The sequence below is a fragment of the Lissotriton vulgaris genome, chromosome 2_1, assembly GCF_964263255.1.
Source record: "Lissotriton vulgaris chromosome 2_1, aLisVul1.2, whole genome shotgun sequence".
Taxonomy (NCBI): domain Eukaryota; kingdom Metazoa; phylum Chordata; class Amphibia; order Caudata; family Salamandridae; genus Lissotriton; species Lissotriton vulgaris.
The window spans coordinates 1210917723-1210943379 of record NC_141687.1 but is presented as its reverse complement, the minus strand read 5'-3'; the positions used below and the strand labels follow the sequence as shown (position 1 = coordinate 1210943379).

General features: G+C 46.8%; 1 protein-coding gene across 3 annotated transcripts in view; it reads right to left on the bottom strand.

Moving 5' to 3' along the window:
* LOC147732397 (neurotrimin-like) overlaps window positions 1-25657 on the bottom strand; it is a 1175542-nt gene that overhangs the window by 4120 nt on the left and 1145765 nt on the right. For 2 of the 3 annotated variants that reach the window (XM_086956932.1, XM_086956930.1), the window contains one exon: window positions 24077-24112. The exons of the other annotated variant lie outside the window; for it this stretch is intronic. In XM_086956932.1, the coding sequence (XP_086813058.1) occupies window positions 24077-24112 (36 nt within the window). The remainder of the gene's footprint in view (window positions 1-24076; window positions 24113-25657) is intronic. 3 annotated transcript variants of the gene reach the window in all.

Here is a 25657-nt window from a genome sequence, read left to right as displayed (position 1 = left end):
TTCACATTCAGTTCAGAAACCCCTTATCAGTAATTCAGGGAATACTGCTGTGGTACATTGTCAGGGCTCTTTTGCATGTTATGAATTTCTTTACTTTTAGCTCATGCTGGTCTGTAATGTAAATTGACACTTCCAATAAGGTTTATTTCAAAACATCCATAAAAAGTACCTAATCCCAAAGAAGGCAAATATTGAACGCACTTATCCTCCCTAGGGCCTCAGGTTTCACTCCAACAGATCGATTATATTTATTTTTATATTACAACCAGACATTGTCCCTAGCTGCAAATGAACAACACAAATATATATATTTCCCACGTAGCTTGCGCAGTGTGCTAAGTTCTGTAACATGTTGATTCTGTCACTCCAATTAGTTCCCTGTTTATCCACGCTTGGCCATACCGGGCAATGAAAGCAAAGAACAATAGTTAAAAAAATTACAACCAGCTATGTCTCGCAGAGGGATATCACTGCACTCTAGGATGTTATGTCCAGCAGACGTCCAAAAGGACCAGACTGCATGCCCATGTAGATCTCCAAGTGAGAAAAAGGTACAAACAATGAGAATACATGGAACTATGTTCATTGTCAGTGCTGATTTGACATGATCCGGTCCTCCTGAATGTACAATGGACTATCCTGACATAGCTCATTATTAGTGCTATAAAGAAAATAAGTGAAAGATAGATGTAGAGGGTTGCATACAATAGAATAAAAGTAGACACCCTACTTAGCTTCCATTTAAAGTAGGAAAAAAGCATAGCCAAAAGTCACTTTAGGTTGTCTATGAATAATCTCAATTTACAATCAGAAATCCAGTGTAACTACATGGACCAACAAATTAGAATGTTCGAATTAAGCTAAGAACTAAGAGACAGCAGAAATATACAGCATATCTTTCAGCTAACAAATCAACCATACTTCACCTGAAATTACAGTTAAGAGAAATACACACCTAACCATCACATAGGGTGCAAGACAGAAATGGTTACACCTACCTGGGAACCATGCATCTTTAAAATCTAAGTTGGTACTGAACAGCACCAATAAGAAGATGATAACATGTAATCGGCCTAAAATAAAAAAATAAAGAAGATGGGACTAAGCTTTCATTCTGAGACTACTCTCTCACGGTAAGTGAATGCACTGGTCACCAGAAGGAGCATACAATGATCAATACTTCAAAAGACCATACTGCTTCACTTCACTGAGTCTGCCCTTATTGCTGCCACAGAGGGGATCCAGAGAGTGGTGGATGGGGGTGGTGGGGTAGGGCTATTCTCGTTCTCCTGGATTTGTCGGCCGCATTCGTCACCGTGAATCATACGGTGTTGGTGCGTCGGTTGCGGGAGGTAGGAATTGAAGAGTTGGCCCTGGCCCTCCTCTCCTAATTTTTAGAGGACAGGAAACATAGTTTGAGCTGGGATGGTCTACAATCTGACAGTTTCTATCTGTCCTGTGGTGTTCCACAGGGATCGGCTCTGTCCCCGACGTTATTCAACATCTATGTGATGCCACTGGCAAGACTCGTCAGGAAACATGGCTTCATATTTGTGTCCTACGTTGATGACTCACAATTGGTGGTATCTTTGTCGGACAAGCTTGAGATCATAGCTGCTAGCTTCTATGCCTGTCTAACGGACATCATGAACTGGATGAGCCTAAGTTTCTTAAAGATCAACACAGAAAAAAACTGAAGTGATACAGTTTGGCAATGGGAAGTCATTGTGGAACAATTCCTGGTGGCCGACTAAGGCGGGCAAATGCCCTTGCCCCGTCGGGAAGGTCAGGCATCTTGGAGTCATCTTTGATGGCAAGCTTAATCTGTCTGCGCAGATCAATAGTCTAACGTCTGCTAGTTTCTTTCTGTCAAAGACCTTTCGTAAGATTTTTCCTTTTATCCCTTCCAAACTACAGAAGATGGTAATGGTTGCCTTCTTCTTGTCCAAATTGGACTACTGTAACATGCTGTTCTTGGGTATCGATAAAACCCAGATAAAAAAGCTGCAATCGTTACAGAACGCCGCAGCATGATTACTTCTGAACCTTCCCAAGGGCCATTCTACGAAACAGGGCATAAGGGCAAAACACTGGCTCACTATAGAGCAGCGAATAGAATTCAAGGCGCTCTGCTTGGTGCACAAGGCACGTTATGGAGAGGGCTCAGATGACAGCCAGTAAATGTTCAGGCTTTACACCCCCTCACGAAACCTCCGATCTGCCAGCCTTGACCTGATCTGTACCTCCAAGTTTTGAAGAGCTAGATGGGGGGAAGTCTTTGTCCAGTTGTGCTGCAAAACTATGGAACAAACTGCCAGGGGCTTTGAGACTACAATCCAACCTATTACTTTACAGGAAAGCTCTGAAAACTCAGCTGTTTACACCCGAGTAGACCCAGTTTAGTCTCAGCTCCTCGCTTATACACTCCTGCGCAAAGACGCCTCATCATTCAAGCCCTTAATAAGCCCCATATCATCATCATCATCATCTTAAGTAAACCGTACAAAAGAAAGCAAGCAAAAGGGAAAAAGAAGTCCTGGCTTAACTGAGCTTCTCCAACCCAAGTTTCAACAGTATCTCCAAAAAGGTCATCAACCGGTGAAATAAATGGAAAATCAGAGGTGAACACTGCACCTAAATTTGAAAAAGGATGGACATTGATTAATTTGAGCTGGTGGCTGGAGGTAGGATTCACCGGCATTTAATTTTGGAGCCTTTCACTCCTTTTTCCTCACCAGGCTTTGTACAGAACAAGAGAGAACAAGTATTGGCATAGCTAATAGGTCTCACCTTTGGGGCCTTATAATTATTTTAGTTATGCTTTCCATTATTGTGGGTGAAAGTTAACACATTTATTAGGTATATTATAGAACTGCATTGAGAAGTACGTATTTAAAGTGTTATTTTGTATAACTAAACTGCAGGTTACATATGAATAATACTAATAATAGGTTAGCAAATTAAACTGCCAGAGAATTGAACAGAAGTATTGGGATGGTATAAACACAGGGGAACAGCAGCTGTTATAACATGGTTAAGAACTAATTTCTTCTCTATGCATATCTTATAAATATGTGAATATATCCATTCTTGTGTTAGTAGAATGTGTTTTAACTTAAATAGCATACTAAAAACATTTTTGTGTTACTAATAAAGCAAATTAATGCACTTTAAGCAACAACTAAACTTAAGTTTTGGTAACCTGCTTCACTTCCTTGTGTTATGAGTGGTGCTGCTATAAAATAATACTATTTGATACTGAGGTGGTGGTGTTTTTGTGGAAGGTAGTGCTTGATGGTGGTGAGTGATAGGGATGTGGTGTTGACTGATATTAAGGTGATGTTGTGTAATGTTGAGGTGGTGCTTAGTGATGTTGAGGTGGGTTTGAGTGATGCTGTGTGCTGCTGAGGTGGTGCTGAGTAATGCTTTGTAGATATTTAGGTGATGCTGCACTGGTGATGAATTTGTGGTGAGTTGTAAGTGAGGTGGTGCTGTGTTGATGCTGTGGTGGGGTTGTGCTGGTACTAAGTTGGTGCTGAGTTAGTCACTAACTTCAGCGCTCAAGCAGAGCTCTTCTTGGAGCCATTCCACAGCCTTATCATTTGCTATACCAACTGTGCACCAGAAGGACACAAATGCGAATGTTAAAGTTTTCCCGGGAGGAAGGATTATTGTTTTTTGAAAACCTACTGCTAAAAACAAACGTGGGTTTTCTTTTGGCAACTGTAACAGCACAGCGCATGGTGCGTGAGACAAGCCATTAAAGGGTAGGGCTGGGGCAGAGTCACTAACTTCAGTGCTCCCCGGCGTGAACGGAAACAGCCCGTCAATCAATCAATCAATCAATCAATCAATCAATCCATTTGGAAAGTGCACTACTCACCTGTAAGGGTCTCAAGGCGCTGGGGGGAGGGGTACTGTTACTGCTCGAATAGCCAGGTCTTGAGAAGCCTCCTGAAGGTTAGCAGGCCCTGGGTCTGCCGTAGGAGGATGGAGAGGTATTTCAGGTCTTGGCGGCGAGGTGGGAGAACGATCTGCAGCCGGCGGTCGCTCTTCGGATGCGGGGGACGGTGGCGAGGGCGGCGGAGCAGAGCGGTCGGTTCTGGGTGTAGAAGGTGAGTCGTCTGTTGAGCAGACCCTCAGGATTTCACGATTTGAAAAATAATCGCGAAATCAGCACTTTTGTAAAAAGGCAGCGTTTTTCACAAAAGTGCCCACTAAATCAGGGCTTGGCGGATGGGCGGCATCTTTTACACTCAAGATGAGGGCTCTTCTTATGTTCTGAGAGTGTTTCGACATTCGTGTTCTTATTTTTACAATAATGTAACTGGTCCTTTTGTAATGCACTCTGACACCTTCAGGGAAAGGTTGCGCTATATAATGAAGTTGAAACTGTCCGACGAACTGATGAAAACATTTTTGTAATGTACGCAGACCAGCTGACTGTACCAGATCCCATCTGACCATCTGTTGCATTTCTCAAATGATGGGTCACGTGCACCACACAAGATGCAAGACTCGCCTTTTTCACAGGTGGTTTAATATTATTTTCACTGTATTGCTGTTGGAGCTTCAGATCACAAAGTTTCATTCTGCCTGCTTCAAGGGAGCGGCGACCAGATTTTAACTGCCTAATAATTCACGCAGTTTGATGGGGATCTTGATTGGCCTGCCGAGAGCTGAGACTTGCCCCTCTATGTTTCTTTCATTTTACCGAGTGGGGGGAGAACTATGTAAGATATACGCACTAAAACATATTTGGCAGTATGGGAAAGTACTGGCCTTTCATAGTACTGAGTCATCATAGCCATTACACCCTTTGTTCTAGTGTTTACTTTTAGAACGCTCTAGGCCTATATTTCCTCGCCAGGTCACCACATGTGCAGCAGACACACACTGCGCAGCCTGATTAGCCATCTCCACAGAGAGGCCCACGATTGAATGAGTATGAAGCCCACAGTAGCATACATCTTTGTGCGGGTCTCAGATCGACTGGCGGCTCCCTTTGCTATGGTGGTTGTGAGTTCCAGTGAAGTACAATTTTCAGCAGCACCAGATCCGGAGCCTAATCCGCTCAAGCGCCTAGAGGGCAGTGAGGTTACATAGTGCTTTGTACAGGACAACGCACTCGCATATCTTTACGTAGAGTTAAGCCTGTTACAACCAGCTGCCATTAAACATGGTGTATTCTTTTGTATTATGCAGCGGCCTCAAACGTCACTTAAATGCAAAGACAACGGAGGGAAACAAAATAACACAGCTTGTTATCTCTTCACAGGTACGTAAGAGATGCATGCTTTTTACTTTGTGCAGTCCCTTTATCTAAGTAAGTGCAAGCACTGTAAGAATGCCAGATGTGTTGGTCTGTCCAAGTATTTACAAATATGACAATTTAAATCATACAAATGTATTTCTTTTATAGCACTACTCATCCCAATGCAGAGTGTCAGAGCGCTTTACATTACACATTAGACATTGATAATAAATCATGTAAGTGTGTGAATCAATGTACAAGATGTGTTACATGAGTCATTGAGGGTTATAAGGTGCAGGAGTCAAATGTCTTTCATAGCTCACAGTGCTGTATTAGAAGGATTATAATTTCTGAACTGCAAATACCAATAGGATCCCTGTGTTCTAAGAAGTAACTTACTTACCTAGCTACATAAAATAAAAATATCTCATCTGCATGTTAGGTGATGTTGTTTGCAGGAAACACATTAACCTTCTATACTACTTTGATGAAAATTTGGAACTACACAAAACTCTGATCTCGCCAATAAATGCTTTAACCTCCTGAGTTATCCCACCATAATTACTATTCCCTGTGATTTACTAGGCAGCTCTGTAGCAGATGCCGTAACCCCATAAAATATTTTAAAATGCAGACTATGCAACCAATTAAGCAGAAATGGTTTACCGCCATGCTACTCCTTATTGCAAATTTCTTTGTGGCAAGGCTTTGAAAAAAAACATATTATTAGTTGTGTCCCAGATTTTGCGCTGGGATTGCACCACTTTTTTGCCACAATACCAAAGTAAAATATAATTTGTTAAATCTTATAATACACTCAAATGTACTCATGATATTCCTGATAAACATATGTGTGAGGTCATATTATCGGATGTCACTTCCAGAGAGATCACTTCCTGTGATTCCACGTGCAATGACATGCGTCGTGGCGTCATGTGCTATAGAGGCACGCTCCATGCTGCCACTTGCAAACTACCTAACTTGGTTAGCCCTCCCCACTTCCTTGTTTTAGGACTTGTTCCCTTGAGGAGGGGGTGGTGGTAGGTGGAAAGTGGGGGCGAGTGGGGTCAGTCAGTATAATGATGTGTGCAACTTGTTTACTGTGCAGTTTTAGTTGCATGAGCAGCCGGGAAAGAATCGAATTACAGCAAACCATGGTGTAGTCTTTTAAGCAGGGTCGGTGGTGGGATAGTGGAAGAGTTGATGCCACTGCTCAGGGTAGGGGTACCTGCACCCTGTTCTGGGGTGAGAGTAGATCGAAGCGGGAGCAGCGTTTGGCACCAATGCATCCCCTCTCTTCTTGTTTCGGGACCCAAGGTGGGTGCATTTAGACTTGCAAGAGTGTCTTAGACTCTCACTTAAAAGTATAGAGTCATGACTGGCCCTAGGCTCTTTAATTCCCATTGGGCCATCTCGTTCCAGCGGAAGTCAGACTCAAGCAAGATCTCCGATTGGCTGCCAGCAACATGAGAAAAATGTTGCTGCCAGTCATTACATGACACGGGGACTTAGCATAGCAAACAAATACTCTCAGACACTTCAAACATGCCAATTTGAAAGTGGAATACTCTGCTAAAACAGTTTCCATTGATTTAAGGCTGAAAATGAATGATTCTGAATAAAATAAAGTGCTGCAGTAATGCAGCTAAATTTAAACTTTTGTGCTGCTAAAATTCAATTTTTGTGCTGCTAAATTAGCAAATCTATGCCGCAATATCCTGGGGGGTCTGGTTGAGGTATGCTGGTCCAGTGTTGTGGAGCGCATTGTGTGCCTGGGTTAGGAGCTTGAAGGTTATCCTTTTGTTGACGGGAAGTCAGTGCAGGTCTCTCATGTGTGGTGTGATGTGGCTGTGGCGCAGGATGTCGAGGATCAGGTGAGCAGAGGCGTTCTGAATGCGTTGTAGTTTTTTCAGGAGTTTGGCCGAGGCTCCTGCGTAGAGGGCCTTTCTGTAGTCCAGCCTCCTGCTGACGAGGGCCTGGGTGACCGTTCTTGTTGTTTTGGTGGGGATCCACCTGTAGATCTAGCGGAGCATGCGGAGGATGTTGAAGCAGGAGGTAGAGACGGCGTTGACTTGCTTGGTCATGGAGAGTGTGGAGTCGAGGAAAAACCCCAGATTGCATGCGTGGTCAGTGGGTGTCGGTGCTGCTCCCATTGTGGACGGCCACCAGGAGTCGTACCAGGCTGAGGGGGTCGAGCCGAGGATGAGGACCTCTGTCTTGTTCGAGTTCAGCTTCAGACGGCTGTTCTTCATCCACTCGGCAATGGCTTTCATTCCTTCCTGGAGTTTGGTTTTGGCGGTGAGGGGGTCCTTGGTGAGGGAGAGGTTCAGCTGGGTGTCGTCGGCATAGGAGATGGAGTTGAGTCATGCAGTCGGGTGACGTGGGCGAGCGGTGCCATGTAGACGTTGAACAGTGTCGGGCTGAGGGATGATCCTTGGGGTACGCAGCAGATGATCTCGGAGGCTTCTGAACGGAAAGGGGGGAGGTGGACGCTCTGGGTTCTGCTGGAGAGGAAGGAGGTGGTCCATTCCAGAGCCTTGTCTCGGATCTCTGCGTTGTGGAGGTGTGTGCGTAGGGTGCAGTGGCAGACAGTGTCCTAGGCGGCCGAGAGGTCCAGGAGGAGGAGGGTCGCGGTTTCGCTGTCGTCCTGCAGGCCCCTGATGTCATCGGTGGCGGCGATGAGGGCAGTCTCGGTACTGTGATTGCTGTGTAACCCAGACTGGGACGGGTCCAGGATGTTGTTCTCTTCGAGGTAGTGGGTCAGCTGTCTGTTGATGATCTTCTCGATGATCTTCGCTGGGAATGAGAGCAGGGAGATGGGCTGGAAGTTCTTGAGGTCCCTCGGATCTGCCTTGGGTTTCTTCATAAAGGCATTGATCTCAGCGTGCTTCCAGCTCTCCGGGAAGGTCGCGCTCTCGAAGGAGATGTTGATGGCCTTGCATAGATGGGGTGCGATGGTAGCCATAGATTTGGTGAAGATGTGGTGTGGGCATGGGTCTGATGGAGAGCCGGAGTGGATGGTGTTCATGATATTGATGGTGTGGTCGTCGTTTATGTTGGTCCGGGTGAGCAGGGCATCGATTTGGGTGGTGGTGCGGGGTCTGAGGTGTCGGTGCTTGTTGGGGCGGTCAGATTGTTGAAGCTGTCATGGATGTCTGCGATCTTGCGATGGAAGAAGGTGGCGAGGGAGTCGCACAGGTCTTGTGATGGTGGAATGTCGTTGGTGTTGGAGCTGGGGTTGGCGAGTTCCTTCACGATGTTGAAGAGCTCTTTGCTGTTGTGTGCTTTGCTGTCCAGTCGGTCCTTGAAGGAGGCCCTTTTAGCGGATCTGATGAGGTGATGGTGTCTGCTGATGGCGTTTTTGTGGGCTGCGTAGCTGTCTGGTGTCTGTTCGCGGTGCCATTTCTTCTCTAGTGTGTGGCAGGTGCGCTTGGAGGCCTGGAGGTCTGCGGTGAACCAGCTGGATTTTTGTTAGTGTGTCTGTTCGAGGGTTTCTTGATCGGGGCGAGAGTGTTGGCGCAGTTGGTGATCCAATGTCTGAGGTTGCGGGTGGCTGTGTCGACATCGGTGGGGTCGGCGGGTGGGCTTCGGGCGAGGGTGGTGTTTAGCTAGTCTTCGGTGATTTTGCTCTAGCTGCGGCAGGGGATCTGTTGAGTGTGCTGGTGCATGGTGGGTTTCCGGAAAGTGAAGTGGATGCAGCGATGGTCCTTCCAATGGAGTTCGTGGTGTGGCTGAAGGTGATGTGGGGGCTTGTAGAGAAGATGGGATCAAGCGTGTGACCGGGGGAGTGGGTGGGCGTTGTGACAAGCTGTCTGAGTCCGAGGTTGGCAAGGTTGTCAATCAGGGTGGTGGAGTTGGTGGAATTGTTGTTCTTGAGGTGGAAGTTCAGGTCTCCGAGGAGGATGTAGTCCATGGAGGTAAGGGCATGCGTGCTGACGAAGTTGGCGATGGAGTCGCTGAACTGAGGCCGAAGTCCGGGGGGTCTGTAGACTAGAGTTCCTCTGAGGGTGGTGTTGGGATCGGTATGGATCTGGAAGTGCAGCTGTTCGGCGGTGCTGAGAGTGTCGTCAGTGTTGGTCGAGACCCTGAGGGTGGTCTTGTGGATGATGGCGATTCCACCTCCAACTCTGTTGGGGTGGTCACTGCAGGTGGTCTTGCAGCCGTCTGCGATGGCTATGGCGATGTGGGGTGCCGAACAGGCATTCATCCAGGTCTCTGTCAGGAAGGCGACGTCCGGGGAGAATGTGTCAAGCAGGTGCCAGAGTTCGACAACATGTTTGCGTGCGGAGCGGATTTTCAGTAGTATGCATCTGAGGTGGTTGCGTCCTGTCACAGTGGGCGGTTTGGCGGCTCGGAGGCTGGTGAAGCTGCAGCTCCGGCAGGAGAAGGGTCCTTTGGTGTGCTTTGGGGAGGCCAGGAAGCAGGTGTGCAGTTGTCCGGAGGGTGTTGGCGTTGTAGTGGCTTCGGGTGTCGTGGTGATTGTGGGGGCCAGGGGGTCTGGCACTGTGCGTGGTCCAGACGCGGACGGGCGCAGACGGGCTTGCCTTAGGCGCACCTTTGGTGCGTCCACACAGCAGCCGCCATATAAGGGGAGGTGGGAGGGAGCTCCGCTCCTCTCCCTCCGCCTGGGACGACTCCTGGTGGCCTCCCGCCCTGGGCACCGCACCCAAACCGACAGACCATGCACGCAACCTGGGCTTCATCCTGGACTCCTCCCTCTCCATGACCAGGCAAGTCAACAACGTCTCCTCGGCATGCTTCAACATCCTACCCATGCTACGGAAGATCGTCTGGTGGATCCCCACCGAGACCAGGAAGACCGTCACCCAGGTCCTCGTCACCAGCCGACTGGACTACGGCAACGCCCTCTACGCCGGTACCACCGCCAAGCTCCAGAAGAGACTCCAGCGGATCCAGAACGCCTCAGCCAGACTCATCCTCGACATCCCACGAACCAGCCACATCTCCGGACATCTGAGAGACCTTCACTGGCTCCCCGTCAACAAAAGAATCACCTTCCGCCTCCTCACCCACGCACACAAAGCCCTACACGACCAAGGCCCGAGCTACCTCAACAGCCGAGTCAACTTCTACGCTCCCAAACGCCACCTCCGATCAGCCAACCACGCCCTCGCCGCCGTCCCCCGCATCCGAAGAGCGACTACAGGAGGAAGGTCCTTCTCCTACCTGGCCGCCAAGACCTGGAACTCCCTCCCGACCGACCTGCGCCTGACCCAAGACCACCTCTCCTTCAGGAAGAAGCTGAAGACCTGGCTGTTCGAGCAGTAGCGGCTCCCCCCCCCCCCCCCCCCCCAGCGCCTTGAGACCCTACGGGTATGTAGCGCGCTTTATAAGTGTCACTGATTGAGGAGCAGCTGAGAGGTGGCAGTGGGGTGATGAATGGGTGAGCAGAGGGGCGGGGCCGCAGGGGATGCAGCGGCAGGAAAAATGGGTAAAAATAGGAAAGGGCTCCAGGGGGCACAGAGGAAAACAAGGAGGGCACAAGATAACAAGGAGAAAGAAGGCGAAATTAGGTGGGAAACAAAACACAATAAAAATACACAGGAGGAAGCAATAAAACAGAGCAGGCGGCAGCAATCCAAGAAAATAGCAGTACCAGACTACCGGCCTACCGAGGCAGCGGAAGTGTCACGTAGCAGGGGCACACAGACATGCTGGTGGAGGTGTGTGGTGTAGGGGAGCGACCTGCCTGAAGACAGGGTCAAGGGTTGCTTCCATACAAAGGTGCGTGAAAAAAGCCAGTAGAGGGTAGGGCTGGGGCAGAGTTACTAACTTCAGCGCTCAAGCGGAGCGTGCCCTGGAGGCATTCCACGGCCTTATTATTTGTTGTATCAACTGTGTACCAGAGGGACACTATGCGAATGTGAAGATTTTCCCGGGAGGAGGGCTCATTGTTTTTTAAAACCTACGGCTTAAAACAAACGTGTTTTATTTTGGCGATTGTGCTTGTACTTTGGACCAGCACAACTGTAACAGCATGGTGCGTGGTGCATGAGAAAAGCCAGTAGAGGATAGGGCTGGGGCAGAGTCACTAACGTATTTGGCGACGTATTTGAAGAATAATTAGTTTAAACTTTATTTCCCCCAGGAATTCCGCCTTCTTTCTCTGGAATCAATCGTTGCTGGAGACATCTATGAGAATTATCAGGAAAGGCGCGGCCGCAAAAGTGAACGCGACTGCCATCTGTTTTCAATTAATGCGACTGCGAGACAGGCAAATGTAAACAAGCGCGGGCGCGATAATTCGAAACAGATGGCTCCGCTGCTCGCTCCTGCAAGACGGATGCCATACATGCACGAGTGCTCATGGGAAACAGTGCAGTACATGCACAAGTTTTTAAAAAAGTACAGATCAATTCCACAAGGTCATCTCCTATGCAGCGCTTGTGCGCTGCACTAGGCTCGAACTAAAAAACACAAAAGGGGGACAGAAGAGGAGGAGAAAAACTGAAAAACAGTGACAAAGAAGTAATGCAGGTATGAAAAAGAACCTGCAGGAGTACAAATAAAGGGGCAGGGAGTGTCCGGTAGTGGATGACAGAGGGATGAAGTGAAATCAGAACTATGCAGTCTTGCTATTCGACCCCCTGACATTTGATAGTGCCAGTCGCTGGCATCTGAGCATATGTGTGGGCACAGTCACTTTGCTCCACATGTATCAAACAATTTGGCATTTCCAAATGCTGTGAATCAGTAATTGTGCCTCTTTGCAAATTAAAAATAGCCTTTCAACATGTACGAAAGGCTTTGTGGTTGCAATTTTAGGAAATCACAAAAAACTGCGATTACCTGATAGTCACTATTTAAGGAATGCAAAATAGATTTTTGATACATGTCCTTTTTCTTTTGCTAACTAAGCCCTGAAGATGGACATACTGAACCCACAGTTAAAGCAGTGCATTAGCTTCCGGTGGAGTACTGTATTAAACAAAGGCCCGTTGCATCATATGCATGGCTGTATGAAGTAGGGGTCCGGAGTATTTGAGAAACTGTTTCTTACCATTGCTACGTACTCACCAGGTTGTTCTGGGTGGCAGCACGTACCGAATCAGACAGCTAGGACAAAAGGGGCAAAGTGCAGGCAGTAGTACCTTTGGTATATAAACTATGGAACGCTCTCAATTCAACCGTGGGAGCTGATCAAATCCACCAGTGTGTGGAGCTCAAGCAAAACTTCAACTGATGACAACTACAAAGAGATGCAGGGCCGATAACCACAGTCCGTGTACACATTTCAGTTGCTGGTCATTCTATCTGTCCGTGACACATTGCATGGGCTTCGCCTTTCTGATTTCTTTTAATCAATGCTAAGAAGATGCAAGTCTTCCAACAATTTCAAAGCTGCCGTCAACAGGTTACAACTGCCCTGAAAACACTACTTTAGACCACTCCACATAATACGCAGATTCCCTGACCAATCCCTACCTCATAGTTTGGGACTCGCTAACACACGGCAGATTTGTTAGAATGTGTTGAAATTACAGTTTTCTCAAATTTATAGTCGATTTGTGCGACAATAATAGAAAAGACTCATGTGTTCTAGTCACGCGAACAAGGCATGTAAGAAGCTGGGAGAAATTATTTTGCCTATTCAGAAGCAGCTTTGTGCACATTTTTAGGTTTCGCCTGTCAAAAGCTGCGCAAGCAGCGTTTCGCGCAGGCGAAATCTTTGTTTACAGTATGTGGGCTTTGTCCCGCCGCGGTCTTCCATTGGCTAGCTCCATAAATGGAGGCTAGCCATTGGAAGAGAGAGGCGTCCGTCATTCTGCTAGGCAACTTGTGGGCGTTCCGGCCATTTTTTCTCATCCAGCCCCTTTTAGCACATCATTGCGGCGGTGGGCGGTGTTTTTTTTTTTTTTTGAGTTTTGTTTTGGACATTTGTCCGAAGATGGCGGCCGGGCAGTAGCTTACTTGAGAAGCTCCGCCGTGCCGTCTTGAACAGCGTGTGCCAGTTCCCGCCCCAAGCCCGTGCCCGTTCCGTACAGCGTGATGCAAGGAGTGTTTTGCCCGGTATGCATGCGGCTGCTTGCGGGTCTCAGGTAAGCCATCTTGTCTCTGTTTGTTGTCTAATGCTTGTTTTTGTTCCTTTCACAGGTCTCCCCGGCCCGTGGCCATTCCGTGCAGCGTCGTGCAAGGAGTGTTTTGCCCGGTAAGCATGCAGCTGTTTGCGTGTCTCAGGTAAGCCACCTTGTCTCGGTTTGTTGTCTAATGCTTGTTTTTGTTCCTTTTACAGTTCTCCCCCAGCCCCTGGCCGTTCCGTGCAAGGTCGTGCAAGGAGTGTTTTGCCCGGTAAGCATGCGGGTCTCAGGTAAGCCATCTTGTCTCTGTTTGTTGTCTAATGTTTGTTTTTGTTCCTTTTACAGGTATCCCCCGGCCCGTGGCCGTTCCGTGCAGCGTCGTGCAAGGAGTGTTTTGCCCGGTATGCATGCAGCTGTTTGCGGGTCTCAGGTAAGTCATCTTGTCTCTGTTTGTTGTCCAATGCTTGTTTTTGTTCCTTTTACAGGTCTCCCCCGGCCCGTGGCCGTTCCGTGCAGCGTCGTGCAAGGAGTGTTTTGCCCGGTATGCATGCGGCTGTTTGCGGGTCTCAGGTAAGCCATCTTGTCTCGGTTTGTTGTCTAATGCTTGTTTTTGTTCCTTTTACAGGTCTCCCCTGCCCTTGGCCGATCCGTGCAGCGTCGTGCAAGGAGTGTTTTGCCCGGTATGCATGCGTCTGTTTGCGGTCTCAGGAAAGCCATCTTGTCTCGGTTTGTTGTCTAATGCTTATTTTTGTTCCTTTCACAGGTCTCCCCTGGCCCGTGGCCGTTCCGAGCAGCGTGGTGCAAGGAGTGTTTTGCCCGGTATGCATGCGGCTCTTTGCGGGTCTCAGGTAAGCCATCGTGTCTCTGTTTGTTGTCTAATGCTTGTTTTTGTTCCTTTTACAGGTCTCCCCCGTCCCGTGGCCGTTCCGAGCAGCGTTGTGCAAGGAGTGTTTTGCCCGGTATGCACGCGGCTGTTTGCGGGTCTCAGGTAAGCCATCTTGTCTCTGTTTGTTGTCTAATGCTTGTTTTTATTCCTTTTACAGGTCTCCCCCGGCCCGTGGTCGTTCCGTGCAGCGTCGTGCAAGGAGTGTTTTGCCCGGTAAGCATGCGGCTGTTTGCGGGTCTCAGGTAAGCCATCTTGTCTCGGTTTGTTGTCTAATGCTTGTTTTTGTTCCTTTTACAGGTCTCCCCCGGCCCCTGGCCGTTCCGTGCAGCGTCGTGCAAGGAGTGTTTTGCCCGGTATGCATGCGGCTGTTTGCGGGTCTCAGGTAAGCCATCTTGTCTCTGTTTGTTGTCTAATGCTTATTTTTGTTTCTTTTACAGGTCTCCCCCGGCCCCAGGCCATTCCGTGCAGCGTCGTGCAAGGAGTGTTTTGCCCGGTATGCATGCGGCTGTTTGCGGGTCTCAGGTAAGCCATCTTGTCTCTGTTTGTTGTCTAATGCTTGTTTTTGTTCCTTTTACAGGTCTTCCCCGGCCCCTGGCCGTTCCGTGTAGCGTCGTGCAAGGAGTGTTTTGCCCGGTATGCATGCGGCTGTTTGCGGGTCTCAGGTAAGCTATCTTGTCTCGGTTTGTTGTCTAATGCTTGTTTTTGTTCCTTTTACAGGTCTCCCCATGCCCCTGGCCGTTCCGTGCAGCGTCGTGCAAGGAGTGTTTTGCCCGGTATGCATGCGGCTGTTTGCGGGTCTCAGGTAAGTCCTCTTGTCTCTGTTTGTTGTCTAATGCTTGTTTTTGTTCCTTTTACAGGTCTCCCCCGGCCCGTGGCCGTTCCGTGCAGCGTCGTCGAAGGAGTGTTTTGCCCGGTATGCATGCGGCTGTTTGCGGGTCTCAGGTAAGCCATCTTGTCTCGGCTTGTTGTCTAATGCTTGTTTTTGTTCCTTTTACAGGTCTCCCCTGCCCTTGGCCGTTCCGTGCAGCGTCGTGCCAGGAGTGTTTTGCCCGGTATGCATGCGGCTGTTTGCGGTCTCAGGCAAGCCATCTTGTCTCGGTTTGTTGTCTAATACTTATTTTTGTTCCTTTCACAGGTCTCCCCTGGCCCGTGGCCGTTCCGAGCAGCGTGGTGCAAGGAGTGTTTTGCCCGGTATGCATGCGGCTCTTTGCGGGTCTCAGGTAAGCCATCTTGTCTCTGTTTGTTGTCTAATGCTTGTTTTTGTTCCTTTTACAGGTCTCCCCCGTCCCGTGGCCGTTCCGAGCAGCGTTGTGCAAGGAGTGTTTTGCCCGGTATGCACGCAGCTGTTTGCGGGTCTCAGGTAAGCCATCTTGTCTCTGTTTGTTGTCTAATGCTTGTTTTTGTTCCTTTTACAGGTCTCCCCCGGCCCGTGGCCGTTCCGTGCAGCGTCGTGCAAGGAGTGTTTTGCCCGGTAAGCTTGCGGCTGTTTGCGGGTCTCAAGTAAGCCATCTTGTCTCTGTTTGTTGTCAAATGCTTATTTTTGTTTCTTTTACAGGTCTCCCCCGGCCCCTGGCCGTTCCGTGCAGCGTCGTGCAAGGAGTGTTTTGCCCGGTATGCATGCGGCTGTTTGCGGGTCTCAGGTAAGCCATCTTGTCTTGGTTTGTTGTCTAATGCTTGTTTTTGTTCCTTTTACAGGTCTCCCCATGCCACTGGCCGTTCCGTGCAGCGTCGTGCAAGGAGCGTTTTGCCCGGTATGCATGCGGCTGTTTGCGGGTCTCAGGTAAGCCATCTTGTCTCGGTTTGTTGTCTAATGCTTGTTTTTGTTCCTTTTACAGGTCTCCCCCGGCCCCTGGCCGTTCCGTGCAGCCTCCTGCAAGGAGTGTTTTGCCCGGTATGCATGCGGCTGTTTGCGGGTCTCAGGTCAGCCATCTTGTCTCGGTTTGTTGTCTAATGCTTGTTTTTGTTCCTTTTACAGGTCTCCACCGGCCCGTGGCCGTTCCGAGCAGCGTGGTGCAAGGAGTGTTTTGCCCGGTATGCATGCGGCTGTTTGCGGGTCTCAGGTAAGGCATCTTGTCTCTGTTTGTTGTCTAATGCTTGTTTGTGTTCCTTTTACAGGTCTCCCCCGTCCCGTGGCCGTTACGAGCAGCATGGTGCAAGGAGTGTTTTGCCCGGTATGCATGCGGCTTTTTGTGGGTCTCAGGTAAGCCATCTTGTCTCTGTTTGTTGTCTAATGCTTGTTTTTGTTCCTTTTACAGGTCTCCCCAGGCCCGTGGCCATTCCGTGCAGCGTCGTGCAAGGAGTGTTTTGCCCAGTAAGCATGCGGCTGTTTGCGGGTCTCAGGTAAGCCATCTTGTCTCGGTTTGTTGTCTAATGCTTGTTTTTGTTCCTTTTACAGGTCTCCCCCGGTCCCTGGCCGTTCCGTGCAGCGTCGTGCAAGGAGTGTTTTGCCCAGTATGCATGCGGCTGTTTGCGGGTCTCAGGTAAGCCATCTTGTCTCGGTTTGTTGTCTAATGCTTGTTTCTGTTCCTTTTACAGGTCTCCCCCCGGCCGTTCCTTGCAGCGTCGTGCAAGGAGTGTTTTGCCTGGTATGCATGCAGCTGTTTGCGGGTCTCAGGTAAGCCATCTTGTCTCGGTTTGTTGTCTAATGCTTGTTTTTGTTCCTTTTACATGTCTCCCCTGGCCGTTCCGTGCAGCGTCGTGCAAGGAGTGTTTTGCCTGGAATGCATGTGGCTGTTTGCGGGTCTCAGGTAAGCCATCTTGTCTCGGTTTGTTGTCTAATGCTTGTTTTTGTTCCTTTTACAGGTCTCCCCCATGCCCCTGGCCGTTCCGTGCAGCGTCGTGCAAGGAGTGTTTTGCCCAGTATGCATGAGGCTGTTTGTGGGTCTCAGGTAAGCCATCTTGTCTCGGTTTGTTGTCTAATGCTTGTTTTTTGTTCCTTTTACAGGTCTCCCCATGCCCCTGGCGGTTCCGTGCAGCGTTGTGCAAGGAGTGTTTTGCCCGGTATGCATGCGGCTGTTTGCGGGTCTCAGGTAAGCCATCTTGTCTCGGTTTGTTGTCTAATGCTTGTTTTTGTTCCTTTTACAGATCTCCCCCGGCCCCTGGCTGCTCCGTGCAGCGCCGTGCAAGGAGTGTTTTGCCCGGTATGCATGCGGCTGTTTGCGGGTCTCAGGTAAGCCATCTTGTCTCGGTTTGTTGTCTGATGCTTGTTTTTGTTCCTTTTACAGGTCTCCCCATGCCCCTGGCCATTCCGTGCAGCGTCGTGCAAGGAGTGTTTTGCCCGGTATGCATGCGGCTGTTTGCGGGTCTCAGATAAGCCATCTTGTCTCTGTTTGTTGTCTAATGCTTGTTTTTGATCCTTTTACAGGTCTCCCCCGGCCCGTGGCCGTTCTGAGCAGCGTGGTGCAAGGAGTGTTTTGCTCGGTATGCATGCGGCTGTTTGCGGGTCTCAGGTAAGCCATATTGTCTCTGTTTGTTGTCTAATGCTTGTTTTTGTTCCTTTTACAGGTCACCCCCGGCCCGTGGCCCTTCCGTGCAGCGTCGTGCAAGGAGTGTTTTGCCCGGTATGCATGCGGCTGTTTGCGGGTCTCAGGTAAGCCATCTTGTCTCTGTTTGTTATCTAATGCTTGCTTTTGTTCCTTTTACAGGTCTCCCCCGGCCCGTGGCGGTTCCGTGCAGCGTCGTGCATGCAGTGAAGTCTCAGGTTAGCCCTCTTTATTTTCTTTCGTATGTAATGCTTTTTTTTAATTATAACTTTACACCATTTCGTCTCTTAACATTTTTTTTAAAGTTAACCACTGTTTTGGCCTGTGTCGAATATACTGTTAACTGTTTTTTTTTTTTGTTTTGTTGAATCTGCGACAATGCTATCTTTGCGGACATTGGCGAAGCTATTGTACTGTCGGTCGGGTTGCATCAAGCTCCCGGTAAGTGTATTCAATTTTATTTTTTTCCTATCTTCTACTTACAATATAGTATTTTATTTACGTTATACTTTTCTATATTTTTATGTATTTGTCCTCCCTTTCTTGCTCACTTCATGCGTTTTTTTTTTTTACAGGTCTACCCTGTGTTGTGTCGTCTTCGTGCACTAGCATGCACAAATTGCTTTGTTTGGTATGTATGCTGTACTTTATGGCCACGGGTAAGCCCTCTTTTCTTTTTTTATGTAATGCATTTCATGGCTTTTATAACTTTACCCCCTCGTTGCTTATTCAGTTATGGAAAGTGGTTACATTGCCTATATTCATCCTTTTTATAGCGAAAAAATGCACGCTTTTTACCTAAATATTAGTCCTGGTTCTGTGCGGGAGCGGTCTCCACACCTTCAGGTCAGATGAATGTCCTCATTGTTTTAACAGGGTGGAATATGTGTAGCGGTTAGAGGACCAACGTGCGTATTGAAGCACTACAAATCACACCCGTTTTCCATAGTGGGCTCCGTTGTTAGGGCAGCCTGTACCTCTGAGAGGTCGGTAGGGTTGGGGTAGAAGAAGCAATGGGGGGCCAGGTCGAGCATGCCTGTACCTCGCCCAGACCCAAAGGGCTTTTTACTGATATCTTGACGGGTCGTTCCCCTTTCATATAAGACTTTTCAAGTCTGAGAGACACTGCCTATGGGGTGACCGAATCTCTCACACTTGGGTAAATTAGAGAAGGTTTTCGAGAGGAGTGTGGCCAAGGGTGCTGGGGTTATGCCATGCATTTAAGTTCCTGGTGAACTCTTCGCCATCCTGCAAAAGATTGAGTACATATTAAGGTTTGCCAAAAAAACACGGAAATCCCTTAGGAAGAGAGCCAAGCGTGAGTTGCGTGGGGACAGAGGTAAATTGGCCGACAGGTTTTTAAAATGTTGCATGGAAGTCGGATATGTTCTGAAAGTGGACCAGTTAAATACCACACAGTTGAGGAAAGGGTTCGTGTGACTATGTGCTCCTCATCAGGCATGCAGCTGGACCCAAGCTTTGGGGGAGGAGAGGGAGTGAGGGGCGGGGGTGTGAGGGTTGTCTCCAAAGCCATGTCTAATAACATTGGTAAACAGGGCTTACAACCAGAAATATGCTGCTTTGAGTAAGGCGCAATATAGTCGAAATGTTTTTATTCCCCCAAACTTTTCAAACTTCGCATGTTTGCTGCACTGCACAGCACACATTCCAATGTGGGAAACGTTTTAAATCAGTCTAAGTACTGTTACAGACAATATTTTCTTTGTCGATTTTTCAAGCTTGGGGCCAGAAGGAATTAATAAAAACAATGATTTTAGCTGACATTATTGTAGCTCCTCCCTTCTGTCTGCAAAGCACCTTCTACATCCCTCAGGGCTGGAATATTGAAGATGCATTTATGTAGGAGATAAGAGAACCCCTTAACGCACATTTTAAGGATATTGCAAGAGTTTTGTTACGATATATTGGAATGAGGCCAAAAGGCAACTTCTTATTCAGAACGTCGAAGGACTTACAATACCCTGGCTGTGCTTGCTTCCCTGCCCCCTGGCTGTGCTTGCTTCCCTGCCCCCTTGCTGTGCTTGCTCCCCTGCCCCCTGGCTGTGCTTGCTCCCCTGCCCCCTGGCTGTGCTTGCTTCCCTGCCCCCTGGCTGTGCTTGCTTCCTTGCCCCCTGGCTGTGCTTGCTTCCCTGCCCCCTCGATGTGCTTGCTTCCCTGCCCCCTGGCTGTGCTTGCTTCCCTGCCCCCTGGCTGTGCTTGCTTCCCTGCCCCCTCGCTGTGCTTGCTTCCCTACCCCCTGGCTGTGCTTGCTTCCCTGCCCCCTGGCTGTGCTTGCTTCCCTGCCCCTTGGCTGTGCTTGCTTCCCTGCCCCCTCGCTGTGCTTGCTTCCCTACCCCCTGGCTGTGCTTGCTTCCCTGCCCCCTGGCTGTGCTTGCTTCCCTGCCCCTTGGCTGTGCTTGCTTCCCTGCCCCCTCGCTGTGCTTGCTTCTCTGCCCCTTGGCTGTGCTTGCTTCCCTGCCCCTTGGCTGTGCTTGTTCTTAATTCTGTGGCTAGGTATTGATATGATCCTTTTCATTTGCTCAAATTTGTAAGATCGCTGTGATTAGTATGTTTTGACAGTTAGCTCTTTTGCTGTAGTACCACATAGTGGTTTGATGTTTCTTTTAATTTGTTAAAGGTTTGGCTTTAACGCGCCTTACAAATGTTAATCAGAGAAACAATATCAGTGTTTCTAACTCCCATCTCTAACAGAATGCTCTAGCAATGTAGTTTCTGAATCAATATGCGGAGAGGACATGCAATCAAGCAATGTTTGCCTAACACAACAGTTCTAAGAAATACAATCTACCCCGGGTGCATTTCTGCTGTTTTCTGCTTTTTATAAATCGTCCTACAAATATATCATAGCCAAAATATTGATTCCCACAGTATTGTGAAGGCAATTATATATAGGTCAGTACAAATGTACTTTACTCAACGTCACTTTTATGTAACCTGACAATATTTATGTGCATACCGTCAGGGTAAAGAAAGGTACTGATTTCAATAGTAATTGGGGTAGATGAGCTAGATAAACCCACAATCAGTTCATCCCACAATCCTTAAAAACCCACGCTGAGCTTCAAATTCATCATATTAGAGACATCTTTTATTCAAAAGGTTTTAATTTTAATGACAAGTAAAATCAGTGTTCCCCCATGCAACAAAGTAAGTTTCATCAAAAGAAGGCACCAGCTCAAACCAGTTAAATACAATTATTAAAAAAACTGTTGATTAAATACTAAAAAGAGAAAACAGCTCCCACTGAATTATCATCTTATATTGTAGACGTGTTGCACCCGTAAGGCTAAATTTCTAATGCACAGCAATATCGTAAAGTTCTCTACCCTTTTTCTAAACTAATACCTTACAGACACAATTAATTTATTACAAAATATTACCATGAGCAACACCGTTAAACATCATACATGCAGGCGTCTTCAGAATAGATGATATATTTGCCAGACATTCACGTCTCTCTCACAAGAAAAACCAAGACAAACGTACAAGACTACATTTACACAGCATGTTCCAGGATGCGAGAAGAAGCAACGTAATTTAGCAGAGACCGCCATTTTGGAAGGACACTGAATTGGCAGGAGGGGGTTGCGGGTAGGCTGGCTTTGCTTGTTTACTGCATTCAGTTAGCAGGGATGCGGCAAACCATGAGCTGTAAAGCATAACAAGTTATGGGCATCTCACAGTACAATGGAGATGAAAGCTGCCATGCAAGAGCAAATGAAACTGGAAAAGGAGGAATTAAACAAAAAGTAAGCCGATGAGTTTGCCAGGTGGGCCCACGATTGCAATGTGATACAGGAATGAAGGGATGGCAATGACTGAGGACTTTGAAACCATAAAGCATACAAGCTGGTAGGCTTAGAATATATCATTCTCTTTGCTTAGCATCTTGACGAAAACTCCTCAAGGCAGGCTAAAAATGAGTAGGACTTTTTATTCACTAGTTTGATAGTATTATATAATTTTGGAAAACTGTCTTAACACCAAGGTCCCAAAAATCAATAAAATATGCAGCATGGGAATGAACCCAGTGATGGACACGTAGATCCCTATAAACTGAAAATAGATAGGATTAAACGGATTGTGTTGAATGGGGCTCGGAAAGAGTATAACAATTAGATCTACCTAGTGGCATGGATGAAGTTAGGAGAGAGGAGGGAAATATGAATGGAACCTTTGAGAGAGTGGGTGGATGGATGGATGGATGGATGGAATGATTTATCAAAGGATTCGTGGAATTACATTGCTTCTCTCCAAAATGAATTGCCTCAAGGCGCGTTTACTCGTAGGAGCTGTACATATAGAACTTAAAATAGGCAAATGTTTACCTTTCTGTCTGATGGCAAAAATAGCGATTGTCCCTGCAAATAATAATGAAAGTCGGGCACTGGAGTGTAATGCACGTGCCTCATTTGAAGTGGCTGCTCAAAGACAAAGGGGTAACCCAGTAACCCAGGGACCTGGGTGAGACAATGAATAGAATAAACAATGGTTCCTAAAGGGAAAGTGTAACCCTCAATTTCCTCAATAACCACATGCAGCCATACATAGATTTGTCTAGGTAAGGATTAAATCAGTTTTATTCTTTTATTTAAAAAAAGATATGGTTGAAGTTTTCCTTTTCATACATTTCACAGTAATGCTGTGCTCCCAAAAATAACAGCACAGTGAAAGTGAAATAGGTGAATTTAAAGTGTGCAAGTGCTATACAAAAACATATGTACACAACTGGTGATGGATGTGAATACATTAATTGTTCAATAACACTCAGAGTATTGTGCTCCGAATCAAATTAAAAAACCGTTGGCTAGTAACTTGTCAATGTTTTGACCCCATAAAGTTATTTAGGGTCTTCAGCAGGACAAAGTGAGATTATTGGAAGTACCCAAAGTGCATAGTAATTCCTGCAAGGCTTGAACAAATACCTTGAGGGGGACTAATCACCATCTGTGTCAGTATGGTAAGCCAGCAAGATAAATACTGTGGAGAAATCAACAGCATGAAGTGCCTCAGAAGAGAGCAAATGATCTTCAAAATGACTGCTATGGACTCACAGTAGAGTGAGAACAAACAATCAAAGGCTCGGTGGGGAAGGGTGTGTCATACTGACAGGGTTCAAGAAACAAATGTGCCTAGGGAACTCACTTTACTGTTGTGAGAACAGTCAGAATCTGCATATGATAACCATGTATGAACCATTGGTTAAATTGTTGGTATGGGAGATCCAAAATAATCACCACGATAAGACAGAAGCCACCATCCAAAGATCGGTGTTCCAAAAATAACAAGAAACCACCATCACGTGATCTAGGTTTAGTGCGCCACATCAGCTGTCAGGAACTCTGAGCTGAGCCAATTATTTTTGGGAGCACCACATTACTGTGAGATGTATGAAAAGTAAAACTTTACCCATACATGTTTGTAAAATAAGTGAATAAAATTGATTTGATCCTTACCTAGACCGATCTATTGATGGTTGCATATGGTTAAGGAGGAAGTTGAGGCTTACACTTCCCCCTTAGAGGCCATTGTCTTTCCGATTAATTTGAAATGGCAGCATATTTACAGGCTCCGGAGCAGGGTTCAATTTAATCAGCAGTGTAATGTACTTTACTTCCGTGCTATTTTAAACTCTGTGTGGGTGGTGCATGGGAGCCTTGACTCTAGCACTGGTGTTAATGAGATGTTAGTGGTTTGACTTCAGGGATAGCAAGATGAAATCCCAGGGTATCCTTGTGGCTGCTTTACACCATCTACTTTACACCTGTTTCCATTAAGATGAAAACACTCCCAATACTCAGAATCGCTATTAATTAGGTAATTCGATGACAGCAAGTCAGATGAGATACTGCATCAAAGTTTCTTCGGTAGGAAACATAGAATGGATTAAAAGTAAATCTCAGTCTGAGGTGGAGTCAGCGAAAATGGTGTCTAAAACCCATAACACCCAGCAAATGCAATACAACTGAGAGCCACAATGGCCACGATATTGATCTATAGTAAACAAAACCAATACCTAATAAAAATGAGTCTTAACGAGATGAAAGCTGTTTGGGATCCGGAGAATGACAAAGGAACCTGGAGTCATCTGCTGTGACTCAGTGTTAGAGGTAGTGACCCCACCTTACTGATGCATTCAACGGATTTAGATGAACTAAATAAAGGGTTGAGAATCGATAATATCATGTCAGTCTCACTGATTTGACCCACCATACCCACTCACCAGCCACTGCATGGAGAGCAGCGCCTATAGTTTGAAAAGAGGAGGGTCTTTCTCCATGCAGGTCTTCAGTAGAGAAAGGACAGGCCAAGAAATAGCAAGTGACAGAGGCAGTCAGAGAACAATGTAGCGGGCAGTCGGACAACCATTGATGCAACACAGAGCTATACTGACCTGGAGCCAAGGTTGCACTTGTGGGAACACTTATTTCTACACCAGGTGAGGAACGGTGGTATGGTGATGAGATAAAAATGGAGAAAAATACATTCATCGTTCACACATTTATGACAACAAATGGAGGAGACAACTCATAAAACAAAGGCATGTGGTGCATCATAGGAAAAATAAAGAAAAAAAATGTTTCTTTAATGCAGAAGTTTTTTCTTACCACCAGCTTTCACTGCTCCAGTTCTCCCCATCGCTCTTAACACCTAACAATCTAGAGTCGACTGTCAGTGTGCAAAATTGTAGAAGGCCACTTTGCAAATTCTTTTGAAATTTAAATAAAAACATCACAAATGCGCATGAACTAGATCGTTATCACATTCTAGTATTTTTTTCCTACATTATATTTTCTGCTAAACAAAAAACAAACACAAGTGGGGTAATTTTAGCAGAGGCATAAATGTAATACTAGTTCTTGGAACTTGCCAAAATATGATTTTTATCCCTGCACATGACGGGAATAATAACATTGCGCACCCCTTGTTTGTTTAATAAGGTGGAAAATCCCTGTGAGATTGTTCCGAAAATAACTAGACAAATATCTCCCATTTTTGTAAACCTCTCGTATGCGCCCATCTTGAAAATCTCAAACTGACTCTCTCGCCAGTTCACCTACTTGTAACAAGTCCGGTTTTCCATTCATGACTAATTCCATGGATGCAGTGGTAGATTGGATGGCCTCTTTATTATGGTTTATGCAAGTGTGAAGTATGTAGAAATGAACACACTGTGAAGCTTGGATGGAAATTTAACAAAGCAATGTTGCCTGCAGGAGCAACACCGAATCACAAGCTATAACTTAAAACCAGAATTTAGAGCACTTCTTTGAGTAAGGGCTTGTTAAATGGGAAATAAAGCGTTAAAACAACAAGCGTGGGAATTGTAGATGATATAGATAGAAGGAGGGACATTTAAATGGAGGACATATGGAAACCGGATTCTATTCAAATCGTACTCATGGTGGGGTTAAAACTACACATCACTTGAGCTGCAGAATCCGACTCCCCTAACAGGAATCTGAAATATTTGTTCAAAAAAAGGGAATAGTTGCTACTGGTGCAAACCTAGCTACAATGAGCGGTGCTCTGGACATGATGGAGAAACAGTTCATAATCCTGTTTGTACATGGTTGGAGGAAAGGAGAATCTGTATTGCGCATGTCTCAAGCGGAATTTTAATTGTAGGAATGAATCTTGCAAATGTATGTATATTGTGATAGGTAATTGGATCAAAATGTATTTCCATTATACAATCATGTAATTTCGCGCAATTTTCGTCAGTGGTAAACTTGTTCAAGCAGAATCTTTCTCACTGGTAAAATTGTGGCCATGAGAGATTTTCCGCTCGAACCCATCTATTCACAGTATCTTAAGTTACTTTTGTAAGTGAGGTATGCCTTTGTGTTCAATTTTCTGGAGATACAAGCTAATTCACAACATGTTATTTATGTGTGTAAAAATGATTTGTTTCATTAACTAAAATCTCAATTTCACCCACCAACGTGCACCCCATTGGATACCAGGATACAGG